This window comes from Sebastes fasciatus, chromosome 2 (genome assembly GCF_043250625.1).
Source record: "Sebastes fasciatus isolate fSebFas1 chromosome 2, fSebFas1.pri, whole genome shotgun sequence".
NCBI lineage: Eukaryota > Metazoa > Chordata > Actinopteri > Perciformes > Sebastidae > Sebastes > Sebastes fasciatus.
In genome coordinates, this window is record NC_133796.1 from 3,629,978 (window position 1) to 3,657,874 (window position 27,897).

Below are 27,897 nucleotides of genomic sequence, written 5' to 3' on the forward strand. Positions count from 1 at the left end.
CGTCACGTTACTCAGACTATAACAATAAAAGCGGTAACTTCCTTCTACCTCCACATAGACTCAAATGAACATATATATCGATTCTGGCATCGCGATACGTAGGTGAATCGATTCTTTTCCCCACCCCTTTAATGTAGTAAATTAAAAAGTACAATATTTAGCTCTGAGATGTAGAGGAGTCAATATAAAACCTCAATGAAAACAGTTGTAATGTTTGATGGGTTGAAATGAAAAAGCTGTGTAATAAATGACCTTTACTTGAAGCGTCTCAGTGATGGAGAATTCAAAGGTGTGGTTAACTAAACCACAGTTCACCGTAAAAAAACAGGAACATGTCAGGATTCATCCAATAGGTCTGGACTCTGTGAGTCACGGTGTCAATAATGTATGACTGCATCTGTTGTCATTTCCATATTTTATATTAAAGGTTATGTTTCATTGTTTACTCGTGATTACTTCTTGATCTGCAGCTGAACTGCACGGATAAGAGCTAAAGCTGAGAAATGTTAACGAGGTGACTAACATACGGAAGCTCCGGTGTTCTCCAGTTTTTGTTTCTGTGCAACAAAAAAAAGGTCTGGAAAAAAAGAAACACCAAGACAAGCATAAACAAACTCGAACTTACACGTAATTATGGTGCCTTCAAATGAGGAAATGAGTTTACGGTGTTCTTGAGAAGAGTTTATATGAAAACTCTTCTCGAGAACACGGTAAACACCACCCCGTTATTATTATTATTATTAATAAGATCAAATAACACAAGATAATCCTTTACATTTTATTACTTTTTATTAAGATAAGATGACGTAAAATTAGGTAAATCTCAATCCCGTCTCTCTCTCTGACTCATTTCCTTTTCCCTATTAAAGCCCAGGTGTCCAGTCAGAGTCTTGTTATGGTGATTTTCCTCCCTTCTGCTGTCTATTTATGTTTCTTTATTATGACCGATGTTTGTATTCGGAAGTATCCCCTTCCTTTCTGCTCTCCCTCACGTGGTTTCTGCCATACAGGATCTCCACTCCTTTCCTCCTAATCTCCTTTCCCCTCTCCTTTCCCAAGTGGAACTGGTATTTCCCTTTGGAATGAACTTTTAGTTTATCAGTGGGGTTGGCAACCTTTACTATCAAAAGAGTCATTTTAGGCAAAAAAAAAAGAAAATCTGTCTGGAGCTGCAAAACATTTGATCATTGTGATAAAGGTAACACAGTTTATAGTCTAGGTATATAGTATATAAGTCTAATGCAGTGAGGGCCAAAGAGACAATGTACTACGGAGTATTAGGGCCACATTGAGGGGAAACACATCTGAGATTTATAGAATAAAGTCATAATATTACGAGAAAAAAAGTCGTAATATTTCGAGAATAAAGTCAAAACTTTGCGAGAAAAAAAGTCGTAATATTTCTAGAATAAAGTCATAACTTTGCGAGAAAAAAAGTCGTAATATTTCGAGAATAAAGTCATAACTTTGCGAGAAAAAAAGTCGTAATATTTCGAGAATAAAGTCATAACTTTGCGAGAAAAAAAGTCGTAATATTTCGAGAATAAAGTCATAACTTTGCGAGAAAAAAAGTCGTAATATTTCGAGAATAAAGTCATAACTTTGCGAGAAAAAAAGTCGTAATATTTCGAGAATAAAGTCATAACTTTGCGAGAAAAAAAGTCGTAATATTTCGAGAATAAAGTCATAACTTTGCGAGAAAAAAAGTTGTGATATTACAAGAATAAAGTCATAACTTTGCGAGAAAAAAAATCATATTACGAGAAAAAAGTCGTAATATTACTAGAATAAAGTCTTAGATTTACGAGAAAAAAGTAGTAATGTTACAAGAATAAAGTCATGATATTATGAGAATAAAGTCATAATGTGAAAAAATTCACATTATTATGAGAATAAAGTCATAACTTTACGAGAAAAAAAGAAAATAACACGTAAAATTACTACTTTATAATATTATCACTTTATTCTCATAATACTACGACCTTTTTTCTTGAAAACCTATGACTTTATTTTCATAATATTAAGATTTATTTTTTCCCTCAGTGTGGCCCTAATACTCCTAATAATGAGTAGATCTTCCCTAACAGCGTTTGTTGACTGTTTGCTTTCCAGAACAGCTTTTGAATCTGTGCACATCACCACTCTGTCAGGTCTCACCTCTTCAACCCGCTGTAATGCAATAATGGTTGGCACTATTTCTGCTGTATTTTCCGATAGCTGATCTGAAAGTCTTTTGACAACAGATATTTTAAACTCGGGGAATATAAACACCAACTCACACACACTGTTTATTCTTAAAACCATCTGTACGGCAGCGTTGTTCTCACAACTTAACCACTTGAACGCCAAGCATATTGTGTACACGACTTCTGAGGTCTTTTTTCTCTGGAAAAAAAAATAATAAAGTGGATGTTTAAGTGAAGGTTAGTGGGAAAAGTGGGGAAAAATTCCATAATAACCTTTCAGCATATTGTAATTCAAGTGTTTATGAGAGAAAACTAGACTTCTGCTCCTCCTGATGACTCTGTTTTCAGGCTTTAGAACATCTAGCCCGTGACGGGAGACTTTAACAAATCACAGGTCATTTCATTGAGAGAGAGCGTTCCTATTGGCTGTGCTCCGGCTGGTGGGCGGTGCTTGGTATTTCCCAAGCCCAAAGGAAGTGCGCCGGTCGTCGATCCCGACTTTTGTAGTGGCCAAACGGCCGTACTGCAACTTCCTTGTCCGTCACGTGATGCCATTGGGCCCAAAAAGACTTTTTCCCAAAGACACATTGGGAAAGAGACGTCTGTAACTCAGCGGATAATTTATTTTTGAGGTGAATCAACTTCCCAATATGAACACTATAATAGCCCCTATTTAAAAAAAATACGTTTTTAAAGTTGTAAAACGCACTAACAGCTGAATCCAGAGTTATTTCCCTTCCTCCGTTCATGTGAATGAGACCCAGACCGAGGCTGGAGCGCTAAAGCCGTGATGACGGCGTGACGTTAGGACCCCGTGACCGAGAGCGGACGCTACTCCGCCAAGAGCCAGGTACTTTTCCAGACGGAAGTCGAGCCATTTATCATTGCAGATGTCGTTAGGAGCAGCGGAGGACACCGGAGGACACAGAGGAACATGATTTCTTTCAGTTTACCTGTCTCATGTACTACTGTCAGGATATAGTGAACGTTTTATAAAAAATGAACTTGTTTCTGGATTAATATTTTACTGCTGCATTAATGTGTATGTTGCATTTTAAGAGTTTATTTAGCTTCAGAAGGATTTCCTCAACACATAAAGGAAACACTTCATCCTTCAGTTCATCACAAACACATCTAGAGAACTAAAGCTGTCAGAAATGTGTATTAAAGTACAGCACTTGAGTAAATGGACTTAGTTACAGCTGCGTGTTTCACCTGAGTTGCATCAGGTGGTGACATGTTGAGTCACTGAGCTCATCCTGGCAGTCTAAATATAGGCGGCACTCATTTATAGTGAGGAGGAGGAGATCGCCGTGACGATGCATCACCCCACTGACATGATGGATTGTTTCTGCCACCTGGAGGAATGTCTGCTATGTGACCCGGATCACCGTCCAGGAAGTGTTGGGGTTAAGATTTGTTTTTACTTTTACAGGATAACGGGATAAGCGGTTGCAGATGGATAATGGATAATGGAGTTTCAGTCATTCATTTACACTAAACTGTGTCCTCTTACCCCTCAACTCCTCAGCATTGATAAAAAACAATCATTTACATGTTTTCATTTACAAATAATTCCCCTAAAAAGACGCTTAAACTGATCATCAATCAAATAAAATGCAGTAAAAGACAGAGCTCTGTGTCGTAAAGATAGAAATACATTTTTTTTACACAAAATATAATTTATCAAAAAGATTATTTTATGCAGCAATTTGGTTTTTGTATACTAACATTATCATGGAAAGCATGATAACCAGTTAAATTATAATTTATTCTTTGCTAGATTATATAAATGTATATGAAGAAAATTATATTTGTATTACTTTTATACTACTTTTACTCATTGTTGTACATCTCCGCACATTTTATCACCTGTTTCCAAGCTGTCTAACCGTCACAGTATATATACGGTATATATACGGTATATATACGGTATATATGTATATATATACCGTATATATATCTGTATATAAGCTACTACAAGAAACTTTCGTTTTGTGTTGATTTTGGCAGTCCCTGTGGACAAAAGCGTTGGTGGTGTTTCCTCAAAATGCCAGGGCTAATTTTTGGTCCCAGTCCAGCCCTACAATGTGCTATAGTTTAATTTCTGAGCTGTAACAGCAGTACAAGATGGTGATGTAACTGTGGGGAATCCCAGCCACTACCCAGCATTTATCTGTCTGGCTTCATGCGAAGGTGCTGTAAGACGGGTCTGAAATCTACCTGTGAGTGGGTTTTTTTTGTATTAGCCATGTTAGCAGCATGTCTCTGTTTAGGGCAATATAGAGAATATATTTCTGTTAGTAAACAGCGTGACGTATTTTGTGAGCGGAGCGTTATGTGAAAGCAGAAAAATTCTCTGAACACGTTAGTTAATGCTGGCTAACAAGTACTGTTGTTTTTTAACAATGGCTGAAGAAAATCCTTACCAAAAAGAAGTTTATTCAAGTGTACTATTAGTATACTTCTTTTAAACTTAAAATAAGAGCATATACTTTCAGTTTACTTTTTATGTACTTATCAGCGATATACTTAACAAAAGTATACTTGGCTCATACTGACAAGTATACAGAAAAGTCTAACTATACTTGGCTCATACTGACAAGTATACAGAAAAGTCTAACTATACTTGGCTCATACTGACAAGTATACAGAAAAGTCTAAGTATACAGAAAAGTCTAAGTATACAGAAAAGTATACTTGATGCATAATGACAAGTATACTGAAAAGTCTAAGTATACTTGACGCATACTGACAAGTATACAGAAAAGTCTAAGTATACTTGACGCATACTGACAAGTATACAGAAAAGTCTAAGTATACTTGGTGCATAATGACAAGTATACAGAAAAGTCTAAGTATACTTGACGCATACTGACAAGTATACAGAAAAGTCTAAGTATACTTGACGCATACTGACAAGTATACAGAAAAGTCTAAGTCTACTTGACACATACTGATGCAGTTGCTGAATCTGTCTTTATTTTGGATCGACGACGGTTAGTTTAAATGTTTCTCAGTAGTTTCCAGAGGTGGCGAGTCGCGGTAGACGTCCCTGATTTTCATAACGTAGCCTAGACCTCAACTGTATGCAAATGAGGAGCAGCAAGTATACAGAAAAGTATACAGAAAAGTATACAACGTGACGTCCTGTCTCTCGAATTGGCCCGCCACGCTATACCAGAAAATAATGCACAGCATGCTTACACAGCGTGGAAAGAACAGAGGCCGTGGACACGTACCGTAAGTGTTGTGCATATGACGAATAAAGAAACTTGAACTTCATGTTTACATCTAGCGCCACCGTGATTAGGGAATTAGGTCGTTGCAGCAGCACAAGGACAGAAATGAAAAGTAAAAGAATAGAATAAAATTAGACAACACAACAACAATTGCACGGTGGTGTGACTAATAGCAGTATTGTACACTGACGTAATGTAGTTAAATAAGTTATGAACATGAGAGAGCCTGTAAATCTGTAAGTGACTAAGCTTGTTCTGTGTTTCTAAAAACAGGCTGCAGGACTTTTATATCTCTCTTTATCCTTCTCTTGAGAATGGGAGGAGATACTAAAGAAGAACTGTGTGTCGTCACGCTTGTGTAAGATGCTCTGGCTCTGGGTCTTGGTATTATTCACTCAATACCAAGTATTGAGTGAATAAATACACATACTTTTCAGAAGTTGGACTTTTCTTTATTGTAAATCCTTTTTTTGGTTGATCTTATGAAATATTCTAACATTACGAGATACCTTTTTCTTTCTTTTTTGAGCTGTAGGCTGTAATTATCAAAATTAAAATGAAAAAATGCTTGAAAATTTTTAGTTTATGTGTAATGAGTCTAGAATATATACAATTTTCACTTTCTTAAATAACTGACGTAGAATATTGAACTTTTTCGCAATATTCAAATTTTTTGAGCTGCACCTGTACATACACATACATATGTACACACATACATATATATATACATATACACATACATATATACATACATACCTACACACACATACATCAAACAGAAGAAAGCTTTCTATCCAGGGAAATTAAAAATGTTTAGTTAAGAAGACTGGTATAGACTGAAACATATAAAGAAGTTTGGGCAATAAGTTCATCTTTATAGCGTTAATTCTACCTGCCAGAGATAAGGGTAGCAGATCCCAACGATTAATATCCTCCTTTAGAGAGGACAGGAAAGGAGGGAAATTTACTGAGAAGAGGTCTTTAAAATTGTATGTGACCCACACACCAAGATATTTCATTTTGTCCGTCCACACTTTAAACGGCACTGTACGAATAAACAGGGAGTCTCTTGCTGCCAAATTTATGGGCATCAATTCACTTTTTTGTGTATTTACTTTATAGCCAGAAACTTTGCCAAATTCAATTAAGAAATTAAAAGCTACAGGAAGAGAGGAGGGTGGGTCAGACAGATAGAGTAGCATATCGTCTGCGTATAGCGAGACGTTATGTTCCAACCCTGCCCTTGTAATACCTTTAATATCCTTATTGCTACGCAAAGCTGTAGCCAACAGCTCAATCCTAATCGCAAAAAGAAGGGGGGACAGAGAACACCCCTGTCTCGTCCCCCACATTCCTGTTGATTTTTGCCTTTTTGCAGAATTAGTGATATGGTAGCTTGTCGTAATGTTTCAGGCAGTGAGCCAGCTGACTGGGAGTCGCTATATACACAGAGCTTAAAACTAGAGTCAATTGATTTGAAAATGTCTTACACCGCCCAGGTCTGAGTCATGATGCTGATATTTCTCTTTTTCTGTCTCTGGAGGTAGTGAATCACTTAAAGGGAAAAACTCAGATTTAAAGGTCTTTCCTTGTCAAACAAGCAGCCTTTAGACACAGATACTGTGTGTATATAAACTGGGATCAATGGAGCAGCCAGCCACAGTCAAACACCTCCAGGTTCAAGATGAGCAGATTAGTCAGCCTGCAGATGGTGAGTCAGTGATCCAGAGGGACCAAGCTTTTACGCACAGACTCAGTTTTGGAGTTGTAAACGTCTCCAGCGGTTTGAATGTGTTTTTATCTCTAAATGTTTCTAGATCTCTCTGCTGATCTTCACCGATCACCTCCTCTCAGCTGCTGCTGGCAGCTCCTCCGGCTGTGTCAGTGGGCAACTGGTTAACATCAGTCTGAACCGGTTCCAGAGGAGCTACTCGGATAAACAGAGGTTCTTTAAGGTCCTGCAAGACACAAGGACGAACAGAGAGCTGAACAACCGTTCCCTGTCTCCATGGAACTACACGTGAGTACCAACATACTACTGCTGATACCATGAAGTACTCTGATCTTTACTGAAGTAGAAGTAACAATACTGCAGTGGATGAAGAAGTACTATGATCTTTACTGAAGTAAAAGTAATAATACTGCAGTGGTTGAAGGAGTACTCTGATCTTTACTGAAGTAAAAGTAATAATACTGCAGTGGTTGAAGGAGTACTCTGATCTTTACTGAAGTAGAAGTAATAATACTGCAGTGGTTGAAGGAGTACTCTGATCTTTACTGAAGTAGAAGTAACAATACTGCAGTGGTGGTAGAAGTACTCTAATCTTTACTGATGTAAAAGTAATAATACTGCAGTGGTGGAAGGAGTACTCTGATCTTTACTGAAGTAAAAGTAACAATACTGCAGTGAAGAAGTAATCAGATGTTTTACTTGAGTAAAAGTACTAATACTGCAGTAGTGGAAGAAGTACTCCCTTGAAGTAAGAGTAACATTACTGCAGTGGTGGAAGAAGTACTCACATGTTTACTGATGTAAAAGTAACAATACTGCAGCGGTTGAAGGAGTACTCTGATCTTTACTGAAGTAAAAGTAACAATACTGCAGTGGTGGAAGAAGCACTCAAATGTTTTACTTGAGTAAGAGTAACAATACTGCAGTGAAGAAGTACTCAGAGGTTTTACTTAAGTAAAGGTTACTATACTGCAGTGGTGGAAGAAGTATTCAGATCTTAACTGAAGTAAAAGTAACAATACTGCAGTGATGGAAGAAGTACTCAGATGTTTTAGTTGAGGAAAAGTACTGTAAGTGTTTTACAATCACATCGAGGTAATTTGACTTGAAATACGAATAATAAACTCTCCACAATTCACAACAGAGAACGAATACGAACAGAAATCATTCAGATTGTTGACGTCTGTTCTTTTGTCTTTTGTCTCGTCTCCTATCAGCTTCGACAGAGAAGTCGACAGGTCTCCTTATGAGATCCCCTTCGCCAAGTGTCTTCATCTCGGCTGCATCATCAACCAGCGTGAAGTCATGGACTACAACTCGGTGCCTGTGTTTGCTTCGCTGATGGTCATGAGGAAGACTCCGTGCAAACGAGACCCAAACAAATACAAGGCCAAGAAGGATGTTATCAACGTCCCCGTGGCCTGCACTTGTGTTGTGCCCAAGTACGCTTAGGGATCAAAGAAACTATCGTAATCACATCGGTGCTGATTCTTTATCAATCCATCTCGTAGCTTAGGGTTCAATTAATTTATAAAGATGTCATTAGTTAGAGTTATTTATTCCAGTTTTATGCTTGTGGGAGAGGAACGTCTGCGATGTCCCATCCCTGTTAGAGCAGCATGTTGCTGTTGAAGCTGCTTCAGGTGGAGCTACTTTTAACTATACAGTTACTTTAGTCCAGTGGTTCCCAACCTAGGGGTCGGGCCCTCCAAAGGGTCACCAGATAAATCTGAGGGGTCCTGAGATGATACACATGCTGCATCTTTTGCACGCTCAAATCCATTGTTGTCAATGTGGACGCATGACAGGCGCATTTAAAGCAGCAGCGGGTAGAAACGGAGCAAATATGATTAAAAAAAAAATTATTTTTATAAAATGGTCACTATATCGTGACAATAGACAGGTAATCTGAAAAAAACAGGTAATCTGAAAAAATTACCTGGTAATCTGAAAAAAAAAAATCATGTTCTTCTGTGTCCTCCGGTGCTCCTAACGGCATCTGCCAGATATCACAGACCGGAGGAAAAACCAACCATGATGCCAAAAACATTCTGAAGCGAGAGCGGCACCGTTGCTACGCGGAAGTGTTCCCAAGCGCATTTTTTTAACCAGTAACCAGTTACAGTATAAATCCTATACACTGTACCTTTAATTGGCATTAGTTCTGGCACATAACCCCATTTCAAAAACCTTAAACCGAAACCAGGCTAGCTGTTTCCACCTGTTTCCATTCTTTATGCTAAGCTAAGCTAACTGTCAGTCTCATCTTACTCACATTTCTCAAAATGACAAGCTATTCCTTTAAACAAATATATTATTATTATTAGGCACATGCACACTTTAAAAGCACACTTTGATTTATGACTTTTAAAACACTGTAAAGCATCAAACTCCTCATTGAAGTTATGTGCTGTGTGTTTCATGTGAAGTAAAACCTTATTAGCTAAATGAGAGGATTTTAAACATGACTTTTATAGAAAATATATTTTTTATTTATACAGTGTGTTTTTTTTTATATTGTTATCAAATGTAGATTTGATCGCTGTGAAGAGGCCGGTGATTTGAGTTGTTTTAAAGCTGTCGGCCTCTACTGGATAAAGGGTGTAAGACGCCCCTGGAGGTCAAAATGTGACTATTAATCTACTAGTTTAGATTTATTATTATTATTATTGCACATTGTATGATGTATTTGTAACCCGTTGATCCTGAGACACAAACTCAGGAGAGGATGAGCCGGTCAAATGTTGAGTAATACCCTTCATTGGTCCTGTGAAGTAGTTGAGTTTTATGCATTATGAAAGCACAAACGAGCCTCATTGACAACATGTGCTGCTGCTTCGTCTCATCTGAAATGTTTATTCAACTCTGTCCATGTTCTCTTTCATTTGAACTTTACCATTTACCAAAACAAATAAAAGGTTTTCTTTGAGTCATTTGTACTTTTTGTATCTCCTCATTTGCATCTATAAATTACACTTATAATTTCATTATCTTTCATGTAAAAATACAATCAGAAATGAATGTGATCTATAATTTGTAGTCATAGATAGATAATCTCCAGAAAGTTATTATTAATAGATCTTGTATTTTCTCTTACTTACACTTAATCAAATTCTTAAAAGGTACCGTTTGTAACTTCTTACATATATAAATCATTGCAGGATCGGTGTCCCCTGTGGGCTACGACATGAGCCCCAAACACTATATAGAATTCAAATGATGAGATTAGATGCTGGCACATATCCACCTCATTCCTATAGCTCCCATGATGCCTTGCGTGAATTATGGGCGCAATTTATGGCGCGTCGTGTCACTGAACCACAACCGGTGTTTTCCATGGTAACGCTACGCTAATCCTCTCTCTTAGAGAGATTATAAAACATGTGTGAACACCACCTATTACAGCTCAGACGGGATAATGTGATCATAGCTCTGCCTTCTACTACGGAGAGATGGAGGACGACCTGAAGAAGTGGCCTCAGATAACCTACACCAGCATATTTAGCTACTTATTGACTCCGTTGCTTCAGGCGGTGAAGAGATGAACAATCTGAAAAGCTCTGAGACGGATCAGTACTTCCACAGTAACAAGGTTTTGTTTTCTACACACTGCCCTGCACTCCGTGCCATAAACTGCCTTGCATTTTAAACTGTACAGAAAGTAGTAAAAGTAACTTGCACAATTACTATGACACAGTTTGCACTCAAATAGCTGAGCGTTAATCAAAGCTCACAGCTACAATACTGAGGCGAGAAATCAAGAAGCCATCAGAAACCAGAAACCATCTGTTTGTCGTCATTTTTGCATCTCTCTGTCGTTGTTTTGTGTCTCTTTGTCGTCACTTTGCGGGTCTTTGTCGTCGTCCTGTATCTCTGTCGTTGTTTTGTGTCTCTTTGTCGTAGTTTTTGCGCCTCTTTCTAGTCGTTTTGAGTCTCTTTGTCGTCGTTTTTGAGTCTCTTTGTCGTCGTTTTGCGTGTCTTTGTCGTTGTTGTGCGTCTCTTTGTAGTCGTTTTGTATCTCTTTGTAGTCGTTTTGCGTCTCTGTGTTCTTTTTGCGTCTCTTTGTAGTTGTTTTGCGTCTCTTTGTAGTTGTTTTTGCATCTCTTTATCGTCGTTTTGCGTCTCTATGTAGTCGTTTTTGCATCTCTTTGTTGTCGTTTTGCGTCTCTTTGTAGTCGTTTTTGCATCTCTTTGTCGTCATTTTGCATCTCTTTGTCGTCGTTTTGCGTCTCTATGTAGTCGTTTTGTGTCTCTTTGTAGTAGTTTTTGAGTCTCTTTGTCGTCGTTTTGCGTGTCTTTACATATACATATCTCATGTAAAGCACTTTGAGTTGTTGTTGACATGTGCTAATATACACTAATTTTGTTATTAGTTTTCTCAAACAGCACAAGCATATATATTAATATATTAATTAAAGTAACGGACGGATAATTGCCGGAAAAAAACACAGAAAGTCCTGTGTTTGACCTCACTGCTAACATTTCTTATTGTGAAGTCACAAATGGACAAAAAGGTCTACAAAGAGACACAAAATGTCCAGGGAATGAAATTAGCTCCTGCCATCTGCCAAATGCAGGCTGAATATTGGCTGTGGCAGGTACAAATTTTAGGTCACCTGCCACCATGGCAGATTTTCCTTATGTTAAGAAATATTATTTTTAAGCAATTCCTAAATTAAATGCAGTCATGGATTAAGGTTATAACATATATTCCGTTAATCTACGGTCTGGTACCACTCACTCATGTTTACAAGTCTAAAGCGTTATACATAGATTTGATGAGGTGAGGAAAAGGCTTAATTTGAATAAAGTCAAATGTCATAACTTTACGAAAAAAAATCATAATATTACGAGAATAAAGCCATAAGTTTACGAAAAAAAGTCGTAATATTATGAGGATAAAGTCATAACTTATCAAGAAAAAAAATCATAATATTATGAGAATAAATTCATACTATTTTCAGAATTTATTTTTGAAATATTACGAGAATAAAGTCATAATATTATGAGAATAGTCATAACTTTATGAGGAAAAAGTCGTAATATTCCGAGAATAAACACATAACTTTACAAGATAAAAAGCAATTTTCTTCCTCCACAAAAGAGGTAATTTCCCCCAGGTTTTTTTCCTGTAAACTTCTGACTTTATTCTCTAAATCTCAGATTTATTTATTTTTCCTCAAAGTGGCCCTAATACTCCATGGTAGATTATATTATGAATTAGCACAATAAATGATCAATTATAAGTACGCTTACAAATAAAGCAAAATGTTTAGGAGCAACGTTTTGAGGCTCTTTCAAATAAAAAAAAAAGTTGAAATTGAAAAAAAAACTTTTAGGTACTGGCCCATATTAGTCAACTTAAGCCTTATCTTTACCAATAATAATAGCTCAATGAACACATCATTGCTAATAAATAAACAAACAAAGATACATTTTCTGAACCATTTATTCCACATACATGAATAACAAACAATGGTTTGGTCACATTGTTCAGTTGCAGTGTCCTAAATGTCCACTTAGTGTCTCTGCATGACAACAGGAAGCAAAAAAAATATGGGTTCACTAAATCTCCCTCTGCATGTATGGAGGACTGAACCTGTCAAAATCAAAAAGTAAATGAATAACTGATTTGATAAATAAATAATTAGGTCATTAAATGTGGCAAAATTACATTAAAAATAACCATAGCCATTAATTAATTGAAAAAATGTGACATAAATTGTCTGTTTTAATTTGCTTCTTTATTTATTTATCTTTGTATTAATTCCCTTATTTAGTTACTCCTCTGTTTAATTTTCCCTTTTATTTATGTATTTGTTTCTATTAATAATTAAATGTATTTATTTATTTTTGCATTTATTTTTTTCATTCATTTTCTTGGTATTTTTGCATTTGTATTTATTTATTTATTTTATATTCTTTTTAAATATATGTATTTATTTATTATTATTTATTTTATTTTACAAAACCTAGGCTTATGTGTGGATGTTACATGGATAATCGAACTACATCAAACAAATAATAAGACAATAAATAATAATAAATAAATAAAGAATAATAAATAAAGACTATAATAGTTTTGAAGTATTAAGGCATATTAGAAATACATTAAATTTCAGTAGACTAGTTTTATTGACTTTTATTTGTTTGAGGAACTTTTGATTTATTTTATATTTATTTTTAAATTAACTAAATGTATTAAATTTATTTATTTATTTATGCATGCATGATTCTCCCTTTGCATTTAATCTTTTATTTATTTCCCCAAACTTATTTATTTCTGTATTCTTTTCTTTTTACATTTCTTTATGTAATTCTGTCTCATTATGCAAATGAGGGGGCTGTCACTCAATGTGTGTCATCATAGGGTCAAGGTGCATGACTAAATAAATAAAAGGGCAAATTAAAACAGAAAATATCAATTTATGTCACATTTTATCAACTACTTAATGGCTACATATATTTTTTAATACTATTTTTGCTACATTTAATGACACATTTATCAGGTCATTTATTTATTTATTCATTTATTTTTTATTTTGGCAGGTTTCCGTCCTCCATATGCATGAAGCTGCACATTCGCCTTACAGCCCTGAGGGTTTATTCTCTGTTACATTTGTCACATTTCACCTGAGTGTAATAACCTGTACAGAAAGTCAAGCAAATCCACATTCATTCATTCATACACATAATAAACTGATTTCTTTGTTGTTGTAGTGATTAGAACTGAAGTCACACAGGAGATATTACCATGTGGTCAGCAGAGATTTATATCAGTTTTAAACATGTTTGTATGATATAGAAACACTGTGTGGTGGATGGCGTGTTAGATGACATGTCTTCATCATAGGAATAAAATATATACTTCATTTATACAGCGCCTTCCTTACCAGCGTTATAAAGTGCTTAAAAAGACGGATAAAGTCGTTAAACCACCGGAGAATGAGCAGAGACATGAAGACTAGTGATAAATATAGTAAAAACACAAACTTATTATAAACCGCAAAAATTATAGAAACTATATAATAAGGGTTCAAAACACACGTTTTAGTTAAAGCATAACTAATGCACGAGTAGTGACATGAATTCAACCTTTATGAAATGTTAATATCTGTCATACTCTTTAAAGGGTGAATTAGCCTCATGTGGGACATTTTTTATGCATTTCAGATTTCTGGAATATATTGTGATATGAAGCCAAAACATTAAAACCAAACATTAAAACCAAACTAGGGTCCGATACTGTGCTCATGTACTCGTACTCGCAAAACGGCTCCAATACAACGGCACCGATACCACTTTACGGCAACGTGACGTTAACCTCTCGTCAGCATCTTTCAGGTCCTATCGCACACGCTCACGCTCCACCTCCCCGACGGTGCGGGCGAGACGGGCCGGTGGTGCGCCCGACCCTCACTTTCATTGCACCACAGGGTTTTGCTTGCACCCTCTGACTCGCGCATGCGTTAGACTCCTTGGTCCGTGTTTCAAGACGGGTCGGTTGGGTTGCAGACATCGCCACAGACCCCTGGCGCCTTTTTACGTGGGCTGAGCCCCGCCCTGGGGGCATGATGACGCGGTTGGGGCGCACTAAGGACAGTCCGCCCCGGTGACACTTTGGCCACGGCCCACGGAAGCACCTTCGCCCCGAGCCTTTTCCAAGCCGACCTAGAGCCGGTCGCGGCACACCGCCTCGTATGCGGGACTCCCCGGCCTGCCGTGTGTCGCTCACACCCTCCAGTTGGCTGTTAACGAGGGTCTTTTGGCACAGAGAAGTACTCCTATCGGTACTCGGTATCTACGAGTACCCAAATGTAAGTACTTGTACTTGTACTCGGTCTGAAAAAAGTGATGGTAGTGTCCTTATCAAACCAAAAAAATGAAAATGCAGATGTCACACTCATAAAAGCAATGGTAGATATATAAGTACTCTACTGCCAAGACAAATCTTGATTTCCTAATGTGGGACAGTCATGTCCAAAATGTGGGACACTGAAAAGTCTGTTAAAAGACACTCTGTTGGGATAAAGATGTCCCACCGAGGACATCTGGGACAAGATCCTGAATTACGTTCATATCTGTTCTTTGAATGTCATCTACAGGTAACATTACTCTAAAGTAAAGCTACATAAAATCTTCCCAGAAATGTCACCAATAGAGAGAAGTGTGACCGAGCAGAGGCAGATTTACTTCATAGCTAAAATATACAAGATTTTTGGGTTGCAATATTTTCATTCTTTTCAAAGGTTTTAAAGTTCAAATAAAACCAGATCCACTTTTTTGTGGAGCAACTTAAGCTGAAATATTTGTAACAATTGTGCAGTTTGTGATAAAAGCAACACATTTGGCACACATGTAGGTTAATATGTTATGAAAAGATATAGATATCGGGGCGCTGACAATTTGGCAAAATGCCCGCCAAATACAAGCAAAATATTCCTAAATATTGCAGAAAACTGATTTTATGACTCTTGATGATTTCCAAGGTGTGTTCAAACTGATTAGATCAGATGTCAGAAGATCACAGACAGAGTTTTTTCCCTCCGAACCAAACGGGTTATGTGTCAAAGCTACTTTAGCGACCTGTATCGCTAAGCAACGGGAGTGAATGGAGAGAGAGAACAAACTGCTCACCGGAGCGATTGATGACAGTTCTTCCCTTCAGCTGGCGAATATCATGACTAGTTAGTTAGAAAGTTCTACCAAAGTTCAGTATCGCTTTAAAGATAGGGTGGACGATGTTGGCATCTGATTGGTTCTTTCCAAGCGGACCGCGAGGCAGTGATTGGTAGAGGTTTTTACAGGATTACAGCAGCTACAGATGACGGCTCTTTTCCGGTCCTTTTTCAGAGCTCATCAGTAATGGATCGCTGTCGGGGTGTAAAGACCATTTCAACCAATAGAACAGATAGTGGAGACTGGAGAACATCGTCAACCCGGCCTTTAAGTGTGATTAGAGGCTACTGGTGACCCAGAAATGGAACCAGCGATATCTTTGTCGGTTTTTCTCCTAATGAAAAGAGAAATGATCTGATCAGCTTGAACACACCTTAAAAACCATCAAGACTCATAAAGTCCTTTTTTTTCTGCAACATTTTAGGAATATTTAGCGCCTATTTGGTGCCCATTTTGAAAAATTGCATTCCCACGTTCAATAATTTTACCACTTACAGTGTTATTGCTGTTACAAAACCGAGGTATTTATTGATTTATTCATTTATTTATTATTTTTTATTCTATTTTACAAAACCAAGGCTTGTGTGTGGATGTTAGATGTATTTGTTTCTATTCATAATTGTATTTATTTATTCATTTATTTATTTATTATTTTTTATTCTATTTTACAAAACCGAGGCTTATGTGTGGATGTAACATGGAGAATCAAACATCAAACAAACAATAAGACTATAAATAATAATAAAGAAAGAAAGAATAAAGACTATAATATTTTTGAAGCATTTAGGCGTATTAGAAAGACATAAAATATCTATGTTTTATTGACTTTTATTTGTTTGAGGAAGACCTACACCTACCGGATCTTAGGTGTCCCACTTTACGGCAACTCACCCCGGCACCAAATTAGCTGGAATCCAGCAGAAGCAGAAGCAATCTCTACAACTAGTGAGATTCACAGTTCTGTTTTTCTTTCTCACTTCACAACTATATAAAGTGTTGACACACGTCTGGTCATCCTGCCCTGATTAGTCAACTTCCCTCAGAGACGGACCAGTTTGTCCACTCAGCCCACAAACAGATTTTATCAGCAAACAAGACGACAACAAAAGTGTCAGTGACTGCGTGCTACCGGGTGATTACTGGGTTTCAAATGTAATTCTTTACACTACTGCACAACACTCATTATTTAACCATGTGTTTTCTATCCTTATTATAAAGCGTCATAAATACAAATAAACAAAAGTAATAAATTATTGAGTTATTACTGGATATTGTAAACAACTCATGTAACGTAAAAGTGGGGATTATGTGAGGAGTACCAGTCCGGGAGCAAAGCGATGTAGTGCTGCGGACGGAGGCAGCAACAAAACGTGTTTTAGACCAGCTGAGTCACACAGCAGGTCATAGATAGTCACGAAATGTAATGTATTGATTTGTGTACATAGACACAAATTTCTCATTTTCTTTCGTGATGGTCGGAATCAATTCGTATGTAATCCACGTAATTGTGAACCGGGAAGTATAGAGCGCGGCAAACGCCACGTAGGAGGACAAGACCGCTGTCCGTGTCCCGTGTGAAACCAGAAGTCAATGTTGATTTATGTCACATAACTTCCGTACTTAAATTACACACCTTCTTGTGTACGCTATGTTTAGAATATTTTCACTACTTTACCTCGCCGTCAGACAGCTTTTTTTGACGGGGAACTGAAGCCGTTATCTATGTACTCTTCAAAGCCACCAGACTCCTTTGACAAAAACAGTAATTTTACCTCGTAGAACACGGGAGTTGCTGGTCTACCCAAGCCCCAAAAAGAGCGCCAGTCGTTGATCCCAATTCTCGTAGTGGCCAAACGGCGGTACTACAACTTCCATATCCGTCACGGGATGCCATTGGGCCCAAAAAGACTTTTAGTCCATGACCGAACTATGTGACCGAGCGGACGCTACTGTGCACGTTCCATGTGCCCGATGGATGCGGAAGATCGCCGGAAGATCCGGGTACTTTTCCACTCGGAAGTCGAGCCATTTTGGCTTCACGCGCCACTGAGCAGCTCTCATAGGAATGAACGGGGCCCCGCCTCCAACTCTGTATCCAGTTCTCTTAATACATCCATGGGTCTACCGCTGCCTTGATCGGTTAGTTTGTGTTATTGTGTGACTCTGGTGAATCCAAACTAACCCATTAAAACACCAAAGTCACACATTAGCGGTAGAAAGGTAAAATTACTGTTTTTGTCAGTGGAGTCTGGTGGCTTTGAAGAGAGCATAGATAACGGCTTCAGTTCCCCGTCAGAAAGGGCTGCCTGACGGCGAGGTAAAGCAGTTAAATTATTCTAAATATAAACTCCATCTACTGTAGGTAATACACTGACTATGGATATCCCCTTTAAATGTTTACACCCTGGTTTAGACCCTGGAATAAATCAAATGTGGCACTACTGTGTGCAGCAGCAAGGTCACAAACCAAAAGCTGTTGTTTATACTGCAGATGTAGCTGCAGTTTTGACCTCCTCAGACTTCCTCATGCAGTCTGCAGCTGCTGCAGCCCAATGGTCTCAGATAACATCAGGACTAAATATCTCCCCCGGGGCAGGGCACTGAATGTTGTGACGTGTCTCAACACGTTTTGTGCAGAAGAAAGAGGAGCTTTTTTTTCAGTTGCCAGTGCTAAAAAAACAGCTGAAGGGTAAAATAAAACCTGTTTTGGGATAAATGGATGGGACAGTGCCACAGTATTTGTTCAAGGTTGTGACGTATTAGTGGTGGCAGTACATACCAGACCTCTGACTAGGACTACTAACACACTTGAGGTTTCATTTCTTTTAAGCAAACAGCTTCATCCACCTTGGCCATTATTACCTCTGTGGTTACTACTTTTACTGTTACCCCTTTACTTAATCCCTTGTTATGTAAACAGTGGTGAAAATTTCAAACATCTTCCAAAGCCTTTCTCTGTAATATCGCTGTTCAGCCAACGGCTGTCTGTTTCCTTCATATGTGCACGTATAAAAACCTGAAGAAGTTGTAGTTTTGTTGCCTAAACCTAACTGTTTTTGTTGCTTAAACCTAAAGAAGTTGTTGTTTTATTGCCTAAACCTAAAGACGTTGTAGTTTTATTGCCTAAACCCAAAGAAGTTGTAGTTTTATTGCTCAAACCTAAAGTAGTTGTAGTTTTATTACCTAAATCTGACTGTTTTTGTTGCCTAAACCTAAAGGAGCCTTTTTGTTTGTACGTTTCATTCAGTTTTACATGTTAGACATGTTGCTTTAAGTTTCACTTTCACTTTTACAACGTAGTAAGCCCGCAACGACCCACATTGTGCCTTGGTCGAAGTAAACTGTAACGTCACCGTGTTTGATGAGGAAAGCTGGCAGAAGGAAAGAGGCAGGGTGACGCGTCATGAACATGTCATCAGTTACACTGCGCATGTCTTAAAGCCTTTTGGTGCTAGTGCACAGGCTGAGCGGAGTTATTACAAAAAATTCCCGAAGCCGGATCATGATCCGGATCGCCACCAAAATCTAATGGATTGTTCATTGTGCCACACCCCACCCCTCCAAAACATTTCATTCAAATCCATCACAGACTTTTGGAGTAATCCTGCTAACGGACAAACAAACAAATCAACAAACCAACAAACCAACAAACCAACAAACCAACAAACCAACGCCGGTGAAAACATAACCTCCTTCCTTGGCCTTCGGCCTTGGTGGAGGTAAAAATAGAATAAATCCTGTTTATGGACATTGTGGACCCGGTCTTTTAAAGTCTTTCCAAACCTCCACTCCATCAGTGTTTTCAAATCTAGTGGTGGCTATTAGCCTGGCGTACGCACAGCGACTGTATGACACAGGAAACACGTGGAAAAAACCCCCGCCTTGGGTGTAAGGGATGCCCAAGTGCTGCATGCACATCCCCAAATACACGTCTTCAATGTAAAAAGCTTTAACATGTCTGGATGCCTCCACAAGCTTTTTAGGGAGGTCGAGAGACAAGACGTAGCCCAGACCCAAAGTGTAAACTGGGTAATAGGCCCGAGAGTAAACCTCCACAGGTACAAACCACTTGGATGGTTTATCTCTCCGGACTGCAGCTCCTCTCGCCACTTCTCCGGTCATGTAGTTTGTCTTTGGAGCCGTTGACAACATCTCGATGAGTTTGGGCACATTCAGAAACATGTCCGAGTCAATCTTCATGGCATAAGCGGCGTTGGAGCAGTGGGAGTCCAGCCACTCCAGCATCACCATGGTCTTGATGGTCAGGTTCTTGTAGCAGTCCAGGAAGTCGCTCTGGATCAGGTCCCGATGCTCTCGGCTCTCCTCCATCAGCTGCTCGTGGAGCTGCTGCGCTCTTTCTCCGGCGTGCCGCCCCAGCAGGAAGAACAGCTGCACCACTTTGCCCAGAACCTGACTCTCGCCTCCCCAGGTGCTGCGGACGACGTCGCGATGCGCCCTGTTGCTGGGCGCCACAGGAACCATCAGAACCAGGAAAGGCTTCTGCTGCTCACATTTGTTTTGCTCGTTTATAATGAAGTGGTACTCGTTGGGGTACTCCACAAAGTACGGGCCCGGAGATTTATAAGGAGGCGGTTTTGCCGGGTCAGTTGGTGCCTGTATCTGTTGAGTCAGCGCCGCAGAACCATTTGTTGTCTGTCCAGTCAGATCAGTCATATTGGTTGTCATGATATTCTCAGTATGAGGAAGTGCAGGTGTGCTGGTGTTGAAACCAGAGATGACATTTTGTCTCAGACTTTTAAATGGAATCCACCATTTTATTGGGCTCCAGTTCAACGTTATCGCCGTTTTGTCGGTGGTGTAGAAAAACAAAACTGCTGCCAACACCAGGATGAGGAGGAAACCCTGGCGTCGTGACCAACTACAGCATCTCCTGCTTTCTGGCTCCATCTCCGGCCCCTGGCTGACAGCACAGATCGCACAGTGAGACAGACATGTAGTACATTTACTAAAGTAGTCTACTTGAGTACTATTTCCATTTTATGCTTTTTCTACTACATTTCTGAGGAAAATATTTACTCCACCACATTTATCTGACAGCTTTAGTTACTTTAAAGATTCAGATTATGAATACTTAATATAAACCAACTAATAAATAATAATATATTATTATACTACCCAGTAGTACACAAAGTAATTAAACCACCTTTACCAGCTGCAACATTAAAGTCATGAGTAATTATAATCCGGTAATGTATGATTCTGAAATTGTCCATTCTGCAACAATGAGTACTTTTACTTTTGGTACCTTTAAGTATATTATGATGCTAATACTTTGGTACTTTTACTTAAGTATGAAACTTTTAAACTTGTCAACTTGTTTTTTACTTGTAAAAAAGGGAGTATTTTTACACTGCAGTATTGCTACTTTTACTTCAGTAAAGATCTGAGTACTTGTTCTACTGCTGCAGTATTGTTACTTTTACTTCAGTAAATATCTGAGTACTTGTTCTACTGATGTAGTATTGTTACATTTACTTCAGTAAAAATCTGAGTATTTGTTCTACTGCTACAGTATTGTTACATTTACTTCAGTAAAAGATATGAGTACTTGTTCTACTGCTGCGGTATTGATACGTTTACTTCAGTAAAAGATATGAGTACTCGTTCTACTGCTGCGGTATTGTTACATTTACTTCAGTAAAAGATATGAGTACTTGTTCTACTGCTGCGGTATTGATACGTTTACTTCAGTAAAAGATATGAGTACTCGTTCTACTGCTGCGGTATTGATACCCTTACTTAAGTAAAAGATATGAGTACTTGTTCTACTGCTACAGTATTGATACCTTTACTTAAGTAAAAGATATGAGTACTAGGAGTAAATGTATTATCAGTGTTTTTACTTTCAAATGAACAATATTTAAATATTTGATAAATTACTAGTTATAACACTGTTTAAACCATCACTCTTAAGAATAGTTTTACAGCTTTACACATTTTCATGATAAAAACTCCTAACTAATCATTAACCTCCTTTTTCTTCCTCTTCTTCTCTGCTTCCTCGTCAGACACGAACCGCTTCATGAGAACAGATGATATTTTAAAAAAGCTCACCTACCGTTGTGTCACTCAGCAAAACCTCCCTGCAGCATGTTGACTCTCGACCGTCTATAGATGAGGGCTGTCTTCCTTTTAGATAACAGAAGAAACGTTACACTGAAAAATTCATGACTCCACTTTGAGGCGTTCAGTTGACTCCTACCTGTGAGATAAAACTGTATCAGCCACCAACATTCAAATCATATGTCAAAACGCCTGCTTATCCACTGCCATCTCTGTGAAACACTGAGCTCCTTGGCAGCCAGCCACAGGGTTTCTCAATAAGTAACCATGGAACTGTGTCCCCTATTTTTTTTTTCTACCTGCAGGTAGCCACACCTTTGTTTGCTCCACCCCTTTGACTTCACCAGTGTTTTTTTTTTTTCCCTCAGAGCTGATGTAAAGTCCCTCCAGAGGCTTCAGGAACAGCTCCTCTGAGCTCACACCTGGTTGTGTGCGTGTATGTGTGTGTGTGTGTGTGTGTGTGTTTGTGTGTGTGTGTGTGTGTGTGTGTGTGTGTGTGTGTGTGTGTGTGTGTGTGTGTGTGAAGGAGGAGGGTGTGACGTGTGAAATATTTATGATTTGGTTGTTTTTATAACGAGGTGCTTTACAGGATTACTTACCTTTTGTTATTTTGTTTGAGTGGTGAAATATTTGCTGCGTATGTTTGTTCATAATTAGAGGTGAGGAAGTATTCAGATTGTTTGGAGCAAATATGATTTAAAAAAAACATATTTTTATAAAATGGTCACTATATCCTGACAGTGGTGCATGAGACAGGTAATCTGAAAAAAATCATGTGCCTCCGCTGTCCTCCGGTGCTCCTAATGACAACTGCAAGATTTCCCAGACCAGAGGAAAACAAGCAGTCAGAGCCGAGCTGGAGTCTGCCGTCTCTGAGCAGCTGTCAATCACTCGCCAACTCCGACCACGCGGTCAAACTAGGCAGCGCTGATCAAATATGAATCAATATTCTGCCTACTTCTCTCATCAAATGTTCTCAGAAACATCTTGTAGTGCACGGTTTAGCTGTAAAATGAGAAAGTTTGTGACCCGGCAGCACGGTCTGAAATAAACTTTATTCACTTCCTGCCACTGTGGTAGGCAAGTTGTTTTTTTTCTGCCACATTTTAAATCTCTGCGCTAAATGAAGGAATAACATTTTAGATCTGATGTCATTCAATGTTTGATATATTTTACATTAAAAAAATTATAGTGTTCGAATTACACCGTAGCTTCTGGGGAGCGCTATTTAAGGGGGAGGGATGGTGCGGTACACAGTACCGTGCTGTGCTGTACTTTGTTAATGTCATCTATAGTGGTTATTTGCATAAAAACACACAATACAAATTATTATGAATATTTAAATCTTTACTTTGATTAGAAGAAATATTGGTAAGCTGCTTAGAGCTAGTGTTGGGAAGTTCAACAGGTCATAATTCTCTCTCAAATATCTATTTTATATTGCTGTGAAAACATCTCCTTCAAACAACTGGATTTATTCAAGTTTCTCACCAAAAAACTTAATTTTACAAGATTACATTTGAACACATCATGATATCGTTGTAATTTACCTTTCCCAAATAGTCATTTTTCCTGAGCCGACTTTGAACGTCTCATAATAATAACTCAATGGCACCTCCGTTAACGTTGGTATCTCCGGTATTTATCCAGTCAGGACTGTGCTGCTAACGGCTGCTAACAGCTAACGTTACTAACTCCCTCCCGCTGATTTCAACACAGATTTGTTGTTCACAGTGTCGCTTTATCAGGGAAAAAATAGAGTGCTTCCCCTCAGGTTTAGTAGCGTCACGTTGGCTCCGGTCCCAAACAAACTGAAACATGATACAGCGTGAGTATGCGTCATTGTGCATGTGGAACTGTTGGAAAGTATCAATAAGAGGAAACGATAGTCACGGAGGCATGAGATGCCAAGGAATCGGACAACTAAGAACTCATTCTTAACGAGAACCGATTCTCTATTCTGAAAACAGAGCCATGAGGAGGTGCAGAAGTCTAGTTTACTTCCAGAACACTTGAATTACAATATAATAATATTATGAGATTTTTGCTCAATGATGCCAAAAACGTTCTGCCTACTTCCCCTTTCTCGCAGTTTTATCTGGTAAAGTGAACAATTACTGCCTCTAGAAAAGGATCTTATACTTTATTTATAATAACGCAGAACTAATAATTTATTATAATGATGAATAATATTGACCTTGTAGTCTTTTTATTTACTTACAGTCTAATAACATCTCTCTCCAACACTCTGTTAAATATGCACTGTAAACAAACCATGTACCAATCAGCTGTGAGCTCCAGATCCGACTGGAGACGTAACCACTTGATGGGTGAGTAGTACTTGCTCTCTTCTAACTTTTGTGTGTTTTAAACAGAAAACACATGTTTGATACTGCGATATTTACTGAAAATGACAAACAGTACAGCCAATAGTAGCCTCAGTAAACTTTCAGGCATCTCCCTCCAGCCAGCTGCCTCCTTATCTAGGTTTTTGTTGTGAAATGAGGAAGTATCGTATCAGATAACTTCTCGGGCGTGGCACACTACAAGATGTTTCTGACAACATCTGAGGAGAGAAATAGGCATTACAGTAACAGAATAGTTATTCATATTTGATCAGCGCTGCCTCCGTTTGACCATTTGATCGGAGTTTGTGAGTGATTGACAGCTGCTCAGAGACGGCAGACTTCAGATCAGCTCTGATTGGTTGTTTCCTCCAGTCTGTGAAATCTTGCAGATGCCGTTAGGAGCACCGGAGGACACAGAGGCACATGATCTATTTCAGATTACCTGTCTCATGTACTACTGTCAAGCCAAAACTGACTGACTTTACAAGCGGCCTCAGGCTGTGTTCATACCCATTTTGTTTTTCACACCTTGAGGGCTTGTTTAGGTGCTCAGACAGAAACCCGCTGGTATTCAAAAAATGCAAAAGACTCGTGTTGGTCGGAGTGTTTGTTTCAGGTGCCGGTGAGACATGAAATAGTCGGGTTTGAGTAACAGATCTTTGAATTTGAAGGTTCATCACACGCCAAATCGTATTGTGTTATGATTTTACAACTCTGGAAATTTGTCACAGAAGCAATAATTTTATTTTTTGTTATTACACAAAATAAATACTTGATTCTGATTGGTTAATCACGGCGTTCTGCGGTCTGTAATTTCTTTATAACAGACCGTTGCTATTTATAGCAGACCGTTGCTATGTATGGCAGACCATTGCTATGTATAGAAGACCGTTGCTATGTATAACAGACCGTTGCTATGTATAACAGACCGTTGCTATGTAAAGCAGACCGTTGCTATGTAAAGCAGACCGTTTCTATGTAAAGCAGACCGTTGCAATGAACGGGGCTCCGCCTCCAACAGCTGCATCCAGTTCTCTTTATACATCCATGCTTTAGACCGCGGTGGAAACGCAGACAACAGTGAGCTGAAGGAACCTTTTAGATCCTTGAAGATTAGTTCCGGGAACTAAAAGTCCTGGGAACGTTTGGTGTAAACCCTTCTAAAGCTACTTTCGAATCCGAACGCAGCCTAAAAAACACAGTTGTCTCTACAGGGAAGGAAAGGAGGAAGTGAAGCCTATTTTATTATCCCAAATTAGCCTTTATGATCTATCTATAAATTATCTGCTCAATAGCCCCACACTTGTCCATCCAATAGGAAGCCTCTTAAACCACCAGCCTGTCCAATAACGTGACAAAGAGACTCACTACAGTAGTGTCGGAGTACTTCTGGTTCAACCTGCCTGGCACACTAACACCAGAAAGCAGCTGTTATGAGATATATGAACCTAAACAGAGAGCCAACACCAACCCCCATCCATCCAGCCTCCAGGTACAAAGTCAAACTGGTGCAGGCGGGCAGGTGTGTTGGTTTAAGTTAAGAACTCAGTCATGTTTTTATCAACAAGTGTTCTCACTCTCACGATCATATCAGCTGACGTGGTCATGCTCGCTGCGGATCTGAAATCATTGACTAACCTGGTTACAAGGAGCCACTGAGTGACCATCAAAGTGCTCACACAGGGACAAGACAGGTATTGTGCTTGAAGGGAATAGGTCTTAAACAGAACCTGTGTGCTGACTTTCTATGCAAATATGAACATTTACATATCAGTAAAAACAAATCCAGGTGGAAAGTAAATATACATGTAAATGTCTTCTATTCATTTTACTGAAGTAAAAGAACGAAAGTATCTGTCATGTTCTGGCTGTGCCAGCCTCTTATTATTTACTTTTGTGATTTTGGATTTGGTGTATTTTTAGATTATTCCGGTGTTTCCTGTTTTAATTTGGTAATTCACTCCTCCTGTGTCTTGTCTGGTTTTACTTCCCTCCTTTGTTTGTTTTCCCGCCTTTTGTTGATTGTCTGCCCCGCCCTGATTTGTTTCACCTGTGTGTAGTCATGTATGGTATTTAAGCCTGTGTGTTTCCCCTCTGTCCTTGTCGGTTCGTTTGTCTCTCCAGCCCCGTCTACCTTGTCCTCCGTGTTCCTTGTTTCCTCCTGCTCTAATCCTGGTGTTCCTCGTGTTTTCCCTGGTATGTGATTTTTGGTTTTGGTCCTCTGTTTGGTTTTTGTTGTTTGTTTCTATTTGTTGTTTTGTACTTGGTTCCCCTCCCTGCCTTTTGTGTTTTGGATTTGTTCAGCTCTATTAAAGCTCGCTTTATTTTCAAAACTACCTGTCCTGCCTGTCACTCTGCGTTTGGGTTCCCTCTGAAAACTCTTCTTACGACAGAACGAACCGACCAGTAAAATGGACCCAGCAGAGCTGCAAATGTTTTTTTTGAAGGTTGGTAATTTTGAAAGGACTGTGGAAAGACTCTTTTCTGCTGATTCTGATGCCTGGAGTCCCATCTTGGAACAGCTTGCTGTGCAGAGGCTATATTTTAAGGAGAAGCCATGGGTGAGCCATTTTGTGCCCCACTTGGACATTGTAACAAAGAGACTGGACCAGTTCATGCACACCCATCAGGTCTCCCTGCCTACGGGTCACCATTCTCCACTCCAGGCTGTTGGCGTTGGCTTCCTGAGCTTTCGGCCCATGCCCCAGCAGTCAGCTAGCTCTAGGCTAGCATCAGCCCCGGATCTGTTCTTGGGAACCCGCCTTGCCCTGGGAGGCCCACTGGGTTTCCAGTCTGCTCCTCGCCATGCTGGCATCCAGGACACTAGCTTCGAGCCAGATGTCATGCTAGGGGTTGGATCTCCCAGAAGGAAGCGTGGGTCTCAGAGGCGGCGTTCTCCTAAGTTGCTCAGTGTTCCATCCAAATTCGGGCCTGCTTCTGTGTCGGAGGTCCGGCTGACCCCTGCTCCAGGTGTCCTGTCGGCGGTCCGGTCGACCTCTGCTCCAAGCGTCCTGTCGGGGGTCCGGCCGACCCCTGCTCCAAGCGTCCTGTCGGGGGTCTGGCCGACCTCTGCTCCAAGTGTCCTGTCGGAGGTCCGGCCGACCTCTGTTCCAAGCGTCCTGTCGGGGGTCCGGCCGGCCTCTGCTCCAAGTGTCCTGTCGGAGGTCCGGCCGACCTCTGTTCCAAGCGTCCTGTCGGGGGTCCGGCCGGCCTCTGCTCCAAGTGCCCTGTCGGGGGTCCGGCCGACTTCTGTTCCAAGTGCCCTGTCGGGGGTCCGGCCGACTCCTGTTCCAAGTGCCCTGTCGGGGGCCCGGCCGACTTCTGTTCCAAGTGCCCTGTCGGGGGTCCGGCCGACTTCTGTTCCAAGTGCCCTGTCGGGGGTCCGGCCGACTTCTGTTCCAAGTGCCCTGTCGGGGGTCCGGCCGACTCCTGTTCCAAGTGCCCTGTCGGGGGCCCGGCCGACTCCTGTTCCAAGTGCCCTGTCGGGGGCCCGGCCGACTCCTGTTCCAAGTGCCCTGTCGGGGGCCCGGCCGACTCCTGTTCCAAGTGCCCTGTCGGGGGCCCGGCCGACTCCTGTTCCAAGTGCCCTGTCGGGGGCCCGGCCGACTCCTGTTCCAAGTGCCCTG

General features: G+C 39.7%; 2 protein-coding genes and 1 long non-coding RNA gene across 4 annotated transcripts in view; 2 read left to right on the forward strand and 1 right to left on the reverse strand.

The window, feature by feature from the left end:
- The first annotated feature begins 6,766 nt into the window (after positions 1 to 6,766).
- LOC141782305 (interleukin-17C-like) lies at positions 6,767 to 10,089 on the forward strand. The gene is made up of 3 exons (XM_074658486.1): positions 6,767 to 7,139; positions 7,246 to 7,448; positions 8,378 to 10,089. Exons 1-3 carry the CDS (start codon positions 7,113 to 7,115, stop codon positions 8,610 to 8,612), a joined length of 465 nt encoding a protein of 154 aa, XP_074514587.1. The 5' UTR covers positions 6,767 to 7,112; the 3' UTR covers positions 8,613 to 10,089.
- A 7,395-nt stretch (positions 10,090 to 17,484) lies between these two features.
- LOC141782411 (beta-1,3-galactosyltransferase 1) lies at positions 17,485 to 22,202 on the reverse strand. 2 transcript variants are annotated; one of them, XM_074658761.1, is made up of 2 exons: positions 21,919 to 22,162; positions 17,485 to 20,760 (listed from the first exon to the last, which is right to left on the reverse strand). In XM_074658761.1, the coding sequence occupies exon 2, from the start codon at positions 20,745 to 20,747 to the stop codon at positions 19,581 to 19,583; it is 1,167 nt and encodes a 388-aa protein (XP_074514862.1). In that variant the 5' UTR covers positions 20,748 to 20,760; positions 21,919 to 22,162; the 3' UTR covers positions 17,485 to 19,580. The 2 variants fall into 2 exon arrangements, with proteins under 2 accessions (XP_074514862.1, XP_074514852.1); XM_074658751.1 differs by having other exon boundaries at positions 18,556 to 21,989; positions 22,063 to 22,202.
- The window catches only part of LOC141782433 (uncharacterized), a 53,925-nt gene continuing 48,204 nt past the window's right edge, over positions 22,177 to 27,897 (forward strand). The window contains exon 1 of the long non-coding RNA XR_012597115.1: positions 22,177 to 22,397. This is a non-coding gene — a long non-coding RNA (uncharacterized LOC141782433). The remainder of the gene's footprint in view (positions 22,398 to 27,897) is intronic.